The following is an 11346-nucleotide window of genomic DNA, read 5'->3' as shown; positions in this document are numbered from 1 at the left end:
GCTCACTCTCTCGCTCACTCTCTCGGTCACTCTCTCGCTCTCTCTCGTTCTGCACGCAGCCCTTCTCGCAGTCCGACGGCCTCCTCGTTAATCTGCACCCTCCCACCCTCCACACCATTTCTTCGTGTGCCATGAAGGGGCAGTTCCCGAAACGTCGCCTAACTGGAGCGACACAGTCGCCTGTTATACAGCGCGGTGATTTGCGTACCCACGGGGTAAAGCGCATACCGTGTTAACAACCCACACGGTTTCCGCCGTTCCAATCCGGGTAACGACAATTCTATTTGTTTGGAACTTTGTAGGATGAACGTTGATATTTATAAGGGGCACGGGGGGTGATCAATAAGGTCTGTATTGGTCTGTGATAAGGTAGAGCACTAAGGGGTTGACAGGCGTGTATTGGTGAGTGTAGTGGCGAGTGTGGTAGTGGTTATTGTCGATGTATTTGTGTTTCTACCTTGTGATGGGACTTTGTAAGATGATAGCTGAGATTCATAAGGGGCACGGGGGGGTGATCAATAAGGTCTGTAATTATCCCGTGATAATGTAGGGCACTGATAAGGGGTTGACAGGTTTGTAATCGCAGTGGTAAGGAAATGTTGTGCTTCTTTGTTGTGTTGAGACGATAAATATTCAAAAGAACCGCACCGATCTATCGATTGCGCTGAGAGAATCGGAGGTGAACGTGGACACCCACACCCTGCAAACGTCTCTGAAAGGATTCATGTCGTCCCAAGGTCTTGGCAGTCGGAGTGATCGTCACGCTTGATGATTTTTTTTGGTCCGGACGCAGCCATCGTGATGAACGCCGGTGGGGCAAGCGATAAAGATTCGGACGAAAACTCGCTCGTTTATTTAAAAAACAAACTACGAAAGTGAAAAGACGCGACCCGCCGCTACGTTCCCTTAAAAAAAATAGATATTCATAAGCAACTTAACTGTCACACCGCATCTTAGAATTCGGCAAGAGCTACACTTGCCGACTTGTAAATGCACGCAAAGCCGATTCCGTACGAAATCGTACTCCCCAAGGGGAGTGTGATTCTTAGAGGCGGCTGGGTTTGGCTCAGCCGGCACTCCTGAGAACCTGGGTTCGATCCAGGTTGAGGCCACCTGCAATCAAAACGGATTTCTCTCTTCTAGGTTCTTTCGGTAAAGTCACGTTGAAGGGAAATAATAAAATAATAAAAATAAAACATAAAATAATTCTCACGACGTTTAATTCAGACGCTGTCTTCTCGACAGACCTATTTTTCACCTGAGGACGGCTGCTTGCGTTGTGGCCGAAACGTCGTGAGAATTATTTTATTATGTTTTATTTTTATTATTTTATTATTTCCCTTCTACGTGACTTTACCGAAAGAACCAAGCATACGTGATATCGACGTAGTTGCCATCAAAGCGGGTGCTCAGGTTCAGTGAGTTGATGGTAAAAGCCTGGTCACCAATGACTCGCATAGAGACCCACAGACTCACATAGAGACCCACAGACTCACATAGAGACCTGTAGACTTAGACAGAGACCCATAGACTTGCATAGACCGAGCTGGGATTAAACTGGGTTCTCAAACGCAATAAAAATCCTGATCACAGAGCCGAAGCTGGCACCGCTGACAACCCTGCGCTGGTGGGAATCAAACGTTTCGGCCGCCGCCCGCAATAAAAAAAAAAAAACCCCGACTCCTCTCAGCGTTGCCGAGTTGACCGGTTCAGCCGCAATGGACCAACGAACCGCGCGCCGAAACACACCGAGTACAATCTGGTTGGCAACTTTCCGTAGCCAATCGCGGGCTCGGGTCTTGCGAGTTCGTCGCGTGTCTCCTGAGCGGCGGCTGCGTGGATCTGGCGGAGGCGGAGAAGGCGTTGGAGCGGGAGTGCAGCAGCGGCTACGATGGCATCTTCAACGGATCACTCAAAACATGACTGTATTTTTAAATCCTTTATATTAAGTTCGCTTGCTTGCTTGCGTGCTTGCGTGCTTGCTTGCTTGCTTACGACCGTGCAAATCTTTCGGTCGTTTTTTAACCCACTTCCCGTGATCCAATCGAGCTGACATTTTGCACAGACTCGTTGTGCGTGACAAATAATTTTCGTGAAAATTTTTTTCCAAAATTTGACACTGTTTAGGGAAAAAAATTACATATTTAATTACCAATTGCTTAATGGTGGCAGACAATCATCTGACCCATAGGTGGCAGCCATCTTAAGCCAGAGGACGAGAGGACTCTAGCCGCCACACATATAAAGGATTTAGAGTGAAAAACTTTGTTTTTACGGGTTAATTTTTTACCCTTCTATCTGGCAACAAAACTGACACCTTTTTTTTACGAGGAGTCATGTTTGCATAGACCACAATACCTGCAGTCGTAATACAAACAAAAAAACACAACTCTGATAATGTACGCACTGTCCTTGAAGTTGATTGGTCCACACCCGAGACAGCTTTCCTTAAAGCCTAGTCTCACATGGATGTTGGACCAGATGACGCCAAAAGTCGAAACATATCCCGGCTCTGGAGAACACCGTCACAGCTGCTGCTCCACCTCCTCCCGCTCCTCCGTCCCTCCCTCGTCGTCGCCGCTGGGCTACTCAGGCAGCTCGCTGTAGTAGTATCGCGTCGCCGCGTCCGTCAGCTCCCAGCCGCCGGCTCGCACCTCGATGAGCTCCAGCAGCAGCAGGCGCGACAGAGACGGCAAGTCGGGGCCCAGCAGGAACGCGTCGCGCAGGGCGCAGAAGAGCTCGTCCATGCGTGAGTCGCCCGCCGGTCCGGCCGCCGCCACCGCCACCGCCGCCGCCTCTTCCAAGCCTTCGCCGATGCGCTGCAGCTCGCGCGCCAGGCAGTCGATCTGCCGGGCCGGAGGAAAGGCTTACGGGGGGAGGTGGGGGGGGGGGATTCCAAGCGGCGACGTCCGTGCGTGTGTGCCTGTGCGCGGAGCGGTTAGCGCGCGAAAGTGAGCGAGAGAGTGAGCGAGAGAGTGAGCGAGAGAGTGACCGAGAGAGTGAGCGAGAGAGTGAGCGAGAGAGTGAGCGAGAAAGTGAGCGAAAGAGTGAGCGAGAGAGTGAGTGAGAGAGTGAGCGAGAAAGTGAGCGAGAGAGTGAGCGAGAGAGTGAGCGAGAGAGTGAGCGAGAGAGTGAGCGAAAGAGTGAGCGAGAGAGTGACCGAGAGAGTGAGCGAGAGAGTGGGCGAGAGAGTGAGCGAGAGAGTGAGCGAGAGAGTGAGCGAGAGAGTGAGCGAGAGAGTGAGCGAAAGAGTGAGCGAGAGAGTGACCGAGAGAGTGAGCGAGAGAGTGAGCGAGAAAGTGAGCGAGAGAGTGAGCGAGAGAGTGAGCGAGAGAGTGAGCGAGAGAGTGAGCGAGAGAGTGAGCGAGAGAGTGAGCGAAAGAGTGAGCGAGAGAGTGAGCGAGAGAGTGAGCGAGAGAGTGAGCGAGAGAGTGAGCGAAAGAGTGAGAGAGAGAGTGACCGAGAGAGTGAGCGAGAGAGCGAGAAAGTGAGCGAGAGAGTGAGCGAGAGAGTGAGCGAGAGAGTGAGCGAGAGAGTGACCGAGAGAGTGACCGAGAGAGTGAGCGAAAGAGTGAGCGAGAGAGTGACCGAGAGAGTGAGCGAGAGAGCGAGAAAGTGAGCGAGAGAGTGAGCGAGAGAGTGAGCGAGAGAGTGAGCGAGAGAGTGACCGAGAGAGTGACCGAGAGAGTGAGCGAGAGAGTGAGCGAGAGAGTGAGCGAGAAAGTGAGCGAAAGAGTGAGCGAGAGAGTGAGCGAGAGAGTGAGTGAGAGAGTGAGCAAAAGAGTGAGCGAGAGAGTGACCGAGAGAGTGAGCGAGAGAGTGAGCGAAAGAGTGAGCGAGAGAGTGACCGAGAGAGTGACCGAGAGAGTGAGCGAGAGAGTGAGCGAGAGAGTGAGCGAGAGAGTGAGCGAGAGAGTGAGCGAGAGAGTGAGCGAGAGAGTGAGCGAGAGAGTGAGCGAAAGAGTGAGCGAGAGAGTGACCAAGAGAGTGAGCGAGAGAGTGAGCGAGAGAGTGAGCGAGAGAGTGAGCGAAAGAGTGAGCGAGAGAGTGACCGAGAGAGTGAGCGAGAGAGTGAGTGAAAGAGTGAGCGAGAGAGTGACCGAGAGAGTGACCGAGAGAGTGAGCGAGAGAGTGAGCGAGAGAGTGAGCGAGAGAGTGAGCGAGAGAGTGACCGAGAGAGTGAGCGAGAGAGTGAGCGAGAGAGTGACCGAGAGAGTGAGCGAGAGAGTGAGTGAAAGAGTGAGCGAGAGAGTGACCGAGAGAGTGAGCGAGAGAGTGAGCGAGAGAGTGAGCGAGAGAGTGCGCTACGAACCCGGTGACCAGAGTTCGATTCAAACTCGTACTCGTAAAGGCGCCCGAGTCAGGAGTCGAACACCCCAGGGGGGGTGGGGGGAGAAATACCTCTTGGGGATTGCACACGGCGTCGGGCTGGGCGAGGCGAGTGAGGCAGTCGTGGATGGGCCCCACCAACGCGACCATGGGGGCGCCGTTCACCTGCCACGGAGAACGCGGTGAGTTTTACGTTTAATAATTGTTTTTTTTACCCTTTTATCTGGCAACAAAACTGACACCTTTTTTTATCAAGGAGTCATGTTTGCATTGACCACAATACCTGCGGTCGGAATACAAAAAAAAACACAACTCTGATAATGTATGCACTGTCCTTGAAGTTGATTGGTCCACACCCGAGACAGCTTTCCTTAGAGCCTAGTCTCACATGGTGTTGGACCAGATGATGCCAAAAGGCGCACGACCAATCAACTTCAAGGACAGTGCATACATTATCAGAGTTGTGTTTTTTGTTTGCATTACGACCGCAGGTTTTGTGGTCTATGCAAACATGACTCCTCGTAAAAAAGGTGTCAGTTTTGTTGCCAGTATCAATAAATATTCCGATTCCGATGACCGTAATTGTCGTGGTAGACCAGAGCCGCGTGACGTCGGGAGCTCGGAACCGGCCCAGCGTGCCGGGTTCGGCCGTTCGTGTCGCGTGCGAGCCCCCCGGCCCGTCGCTAGCTTCGAGACGTCGCTACTCGCGCGCGAGCCGAACCACCGCCCCCGCCGCGTCACCTTGACGTGGTCGAAGAGGTTGCACATGAGGGTGACGAAAAGCACCCATCGCTGCACGTCGTCCTTCCGCGTCTCCTCGCGCCGCCCAAACTCCGTCTGCAGCTGCGTGAGGAGGTGGCGCCTGAACAAGGCCGAGGCTCCAGCCTTACTCTCCGCCTAGGCGCAAACGCAGGGACAGAGATCCACACTCACCCGTAAAGCCTCAGGACCTGTTGGGGCGAGCGCTGTTAGCGAGTGGCACCTACGAAGGCCGGCACGTGCACGCCAAGGGAGTCGGTAGCCAGCACCACACACTGCCTCGATCGCCAGTGGCGATGATTGCACACAACACCAGGTACTCATTTGAGGCCGAGTCGAGCGAGGGATGGCCCAGGACCGGTTCTGATAATCCTCAATAGTGTTGGCCTTGAGTGGGAATCGAACTTGGGTCGCTGGCTTTGTAGTGCAGCGCGCTAACCACGACACTACTGCCCTTCGCGAGCTAAAGGCAAAGGCGCACGCGCACACGTGTGCGCACACACACGTGTGCGTGTACACAAGAACAAAAACAATATATAGAGAGGCATAGTTATACCCTGTGTAGCCTTATCAAAACAGCACATCACAATTCATCTTCTTGGTTCTTTCGGTAAAGTCACGTAGAAGGGAAATAATAAAATAATAAAAATAAAACATAATAAAATACAATTCTCACGACGTTTCGGCCACAACGCAAGCAGCCGTCCTCAGGTGAAGAACAGGTCTGTCGGAAAGACAGCCCTGTTCTTCACTGATGACAACACGATATTCTATCTCTGGAGGCACCTGCATGATGGCGTGGCAGATTTTGCCCGCCTGCTTGCAAAATGCCGGGTCCTTCAGCGCCACGTTGACCACCGTCACGGCGGCTTTCTGCAGGTCCACCGCCTCCGGTTCTGCAGCACGAACAAGGGGGTTGAAGGTCACACAGGGTGAGCGCGAATGGGCGTCTAATTAAGGCGACAGTCACCACCCACCCTCCAAGGGTCGGATGTGTGAGGCTGCATTGTGTTTTGCTAAATGCAGCAATTCTAGATTTGAAGCTTTCGTGACTGCAAGGATTCATACTCTTTGGTTTTTTCGGTAAAGTCACATAGGTGAAAAATTTATAATAAAAAAATAGAAATAATAAAATAAAATTTCTATAATTATTTCCATTATTTTAGAAAAAAAAATTCATTTATATTATTATTTACATTATTTTAGAATGTTTTTATCTTTTATTTCTAAATTTTTTTATTTCTATTATTATTTCTATTATTTTTTATAGAAATAAATATTTTTTTATTTCTATTATTTTAGAAATATTTTTTTTTCTTCTATTATTATTTCTATTTTTTTTATTACAAATAAAAACAAATATTTCTATTATTTTTTATTTTGTATTAGAAATAAAAATAGAAATAAATTGTTTCATTTTTTATTTCTATTATTATTTCTATTATTTTTAGAATTTTTTTTTTACCTACGTGACTTTACAGAAAAAACCTAAGAGTATAAAATGCAGCAAGTCCTCGATTAACGCGGGAGTAGATGCGTTCCCGAAGAGCGCCGCGTTCAGCGGAAACAATCTCCCCGCGAATAATAATAATAGTGCAGCAACAGTAGAGTTTGGCGAGATACGATGCACACACGTGCGGTTAGGTGGCTATGTGGATTGTCAAGTCACATCGCACGGATTGCAACTGCTTAGCGAGGGGATAGACCATGGCTGATGATGGTGGTGGTGTTGATTGTGATGGTGTTGATTGTGATGGTATTGATTGTGATGATGGTGGTGTTGATTGTGATGATAGTGGTGTTCATTGTGATGATGGTGGTGTTGATTGTGATGATGGTGTTGATTGTGATGTTGATTGTGATGATGTTGATTGTGATGATGGTGGTGTTGATTGTGATGATGATGGTGTTGATTGTGATGATGGTGGTGTTAATTGTGATGATGGTGTTGATAGTGATGATGGTGGTGTTGATTGTGATGATGGTGGTGTTGATTGTGATGATGTTGGTGTTGATTGTGATGATGTTGATTGTGATGATGTTGTTGTTGATTGTGATGATGATGATGGTGTTGATTGTGATAGTGTTGATTGTGATGATGTTGATTGTGATGATGTTGATTGTGATGATGTTGATTGTGATGATTGTGATGATGGTGGTGTTGATTGTGGTGATGATGGTGTTGATTGTGATGGTTGTGTTGATTATGATGATGGTGTTGATTGTGATGATGGTGTTGATTATGATGATGGTGTTGATTGTGATGATGATTGTGATGATGATTGTGATGGTATTGAGTGTGATGATGATGTGATGATGATGGTGTTGATTGTGATGATTGTGATGTTGATGTGATGTTGATTGTGATGATGGTGTTGATTGTGTTGATTGTGATGGTGTTGATTGTGATGATGATGGTGTTGATTGTGATGGTGTTGATTGTGATGTGATGATGATTGTGATGATGGTATTGTGATGATTGTGTTGATTGTGATGATGATTGTGATGTTGATTGTGATGATGATTGTGATGATGCTGATGTGATGATTGTGATGTTGATTGTGATGATGATTGTGATGATGCTGATGTGATGATTGTGATGTTGATTGTGATCATTGTGATGATTGTGATGATGATTGTGATGTTGATTGCGATGATTGTGTTGATTGTGATGATTGTGATGATGATTGTGATGATTGTGATGTTGATTGTGATGATGATTGTGATGATTGTGATGATGATTGTGATGATGATTGTGATGATGATTGTGATCATGATTGTGATGATGATTGTGATCATGATTGTGATGATGATTGTGATCATGATTGTGATGATGCCAAACCTTTCAAGGCCGCCTTGAGTAACCGTTTATCTTCATCGCTCGTCTGCATCTTATCAACGTGAGCCAATTCCCCTTCCATCGTGTCGTGTTTATACAACAGACTGATATTATTATCGTTATTATTATCGTTAAGTCGCCACCGCTGCCGTTGCTATCGCTAACAGTTTTACTCTATCGATGGTTTATTTTTATTTTTGTTCTTAAGAAACAAAAACGATCACAACGAGGTTCGTTAAACCGCTACCACCACCAATCAACGCGGTAGGCCCGAGAGCCGACCACGGCCTTGCCTAGCGCCTCCTGCCGCCCTCCTCGTCTCCCGGCGCGGCCGCGCGGCTAGGAAAGAGCGGTGGCCGGCGGTCGTGGAGTGCGGTTCGGGGAGGATGCAAAAGCCGAGCGATTAACACCTTCGAAGCGAGCGGGCAACGCGAATGCGTCGTGGGCATTTAGGGGCTTCGAGAGGTTTGCGAGGGGAATCCGCGGCGTGGTGAGAGTGGGAACAGCTCGGGATGAAAGGAGGCCCCGGTCGTGGTGGTTGTGGTGATGGTGGTGGTTGAAGGCCTCGCGATTGAAACCCAAGAATCTCGTTGGGTGCTTAGGATTCTTGGGTTTCGCGTTCGTTGGCGAAGTCAACACCGGGAGGCGACTTGCAGGCAGAAGTGTGTTTGACTCAGTGCGGCACCCTATCAGTAATCTCTGTCTGTCTGTCTGTGTACCGCAGATCGATAAGGTCTTCATTGGTCTGTGATAAGGGAGGCACCGATAAGGGGTTGGCAGGAATGCTGTACACTACACTACTATACACTACACTATGCACTAGTATACACTACTATACAATACACTATACACTGCACTCGTGTACACTACACTATACACTACACTACTATACACTACACTATACACTACACTATTATACACTACACTATACACTACACTACTTAACACTACACTATACACTACAGTGACTACACTATGCACTAGTATACACTACTACACACTATACACTACACTATACACTACACTATACACTACACTACTAAACACTACACTATACACTACAGTGACTACACTATGCACTAGTATACACTACTACACACTATACACTACACTATGCACTAGTATACACTACACTATGCACTAGTATACACTACACTATACACTACACTACTAAACACTATACACTACACTACTATACACTAGACACTACTCTACACTATGCACTATACTATACACTACACTACTAAACACTACACACTACACTACTATACACTACACTAAACACTACACTACTATGTACTACACTATACACTAGTATACACTACACTACTACACACTGCACGACTAAACACTACACTAGTATACACTACACTATATACTAGTATACACTACACTATACACTACACTTTTATATACTACACTATACACTACACTACTATACACTACACTATATACTAGTATACACTACGCTATACACTACACTACTATACACTACACTATACACTACACTACTATACACTACACTAGTATACACTACTAAACACTACACTATACACTACACTATACACTACACTATACACTACACTATACACTACACTACTAAACACGACACTACTATGCCGTGTCAGCCTAGACCAGGGGTCGGCAACCAAAATAACAAGAAGAGCCATTTCTTTCCAATTCGGTACAAAATTCAGTATTTCAAGAGCCGCAATGCATCTGAGTACATACGTACTCATCGTCAAGAAGCAGCCCGTAAAAAGCCGCATGCGGCTCCGGAGCCGTAGGTTGCCGACCCCTGGCCTATACGGTTTACCCCGTATTCTTGTACAGGAATTTTGAGTTTTCAGGTCCATACGGCATACAGACGTTTCAGTATGGGCACAAAAAAATAATTGTCTATTTGTGTTTCTCTCTTGTGATGGGACTTTGTAGGATGAACGTTGAGATGTTTAAGGGCACAGGGTGACCAGTGAGGTCGGAATTAGTCTGTAATAAGGTAGGACACTGATAAGGGGTTGACAGGTATGATACATGGACTACATCCGCAGAACGTGAAGAACCAGTGGCATCTACATCTAGTGTAGTGTATAGTAGTGTAGTATATAGTAGTGTCGTGTATAGTGTAGTGTATAGTAGTATATAGTGTAGTGTATAGTGTAGTGTATAGTAGTGTATAGTGTAGTGTATAGTGTAGTGTATAGTAGTGTAGTGTATAGTAGTGTATAGTGTAGTGTATAGTGCAGTGTATAGTAGTGTATAATAGTGTAGTGTATAGCGTAGTGTATAGTAGTGTATAGTGTAGTGTATAGTGTAGTGTATAGTAGTATAGTAGTGTATAATAGTGTATAGTAGTATAGTAGTGTATAGTAGTGTATAGTAGCAGTGTAGTGTGTAGTGTAGTATATAGTACTGTAGTGTATAATGTAGTGTATAGTGCAGTGTATAGTAGTGTATAGTGTAGTGTATAGTGTAGTGTATAGTAGTGTATAGTGTAGTGTTTAGTGTAGTGTATAGTAGTGTATAGTGTAGTGTAGTGTATAGTGCAGTGTATAGTAGTGTATAGTGTAGTGTGTAGTGTAATGTATAGTGTAGTGTATAGTAGTGTATAGTGTAGTGTATAGTGTAGTGTATAGTAGTGTAGTGTATAGTAGTGTAGTGTATAATGTAGTGTATAGCAGTGTAGTGTATAGTAGTATAGTGTATAGTAGTGTAGTGTATAATGTAGTGTATAGTGTAGTGTATAGTAGTGTATAGTGTCGTGTATAGAAGTGTAGTGTATAATGTAGTGTATAGTGGTTGACACGGTCTGGTAACGCCACCTTGTGGATGCTGCGAGCAACTGCATCGGCCACCGCACGCCACGCGCTGCGAGAGCATGCGCGTGAAAGCTTACTGATCGAGCCACGGAAACGAAACATCGGACACCGACCCGTGAAAACGCACACGAGCCTTGAGCGCAGCGGCGAACGCTTCTCCTGGACGTTGGTACGAAAGAGCTTTGGAGCTTATCGGATTCCTACAGGGGGTGAACGGATCGTAGTCAGCCTGACGATTCTAGATTTGAAGCTTTCGTGACTGCAAGGATTCATATTCTTAGGTTTTTTCGGTAAAGTCACCGTGTAGGTAAAAAATTGAAATTAATAAAAGTAAAAAAAAATCACGACGTTTCGGAGGCAACACAAGCCTCCGTCTTCAGGTGGAACCGTCACAGCCACGACAGCTGTTACTTGATACAGCTGTCGTGGCTGTGACGGTTCCACCTGAAGACGGAAGCTTGTGTTGCCTCCGAAACGTCGTGATTTTTATTTAAATCCTTTTTATTAAGTTAACTTGCTTGCTTGCTTAGGACCGTGCAAATCTTTCGGTCGTTTTTTTAACCCACTTCCCGGGATCCAATCGAGCTGACATTTTCCACA

At 46.7% G+C, this 11346-nt stretch overlaps 1 protein-coding gene across 1 annotated transcript; it reads right to left on the bottom strand.

Moving 5' to 3' along the window:
• Positions 1–826: 826 nt before the first annotated feature.
• On the bottom strand, positions 827–8493 carry MIF4GD (MIF4G domain containing). The gene is made up of 5 exons (XM_061577168.1): positions 7931–8493; positions 5875–5984; positions 5071–5226; positions 4402–4494; positions 827–2846 (listed from the first exon to the last, which is right to left on the bottom strand). Exons 1-5 carry the CDS (start codon positions 8007–8009, stop codon positions 2586–2588), a joined length of 699 nt encoding a protein of 232 aa, XP_061433152.1. The 5' UTR covers positions 8010–8493; the 3' UTR covers positions 827–2585.
• Positions 8494–11346: the final 2853 nt, after the last annotated feature.

The sequence above is a fragment of the Lethenteron reissneri genome, chromosome 63 (genome assembly GCF_015708825.2).
Source record: "Lethenteron reissneri isolate LAM-NWPU_2019-01 chromosome 63, ASM1570882v1, whole genome shotgun sequence".
NCBI classification, from domain to species: Eukaryota; Metazoa; Chordata; class Hyperoartia; order Petromyzontiformes; family Petromyzontidae; genus Lethenteron; species Lethenteron reissneri.
This window is presented reverse-complemented; position numbering and strand designations above follow the sequence as displayed.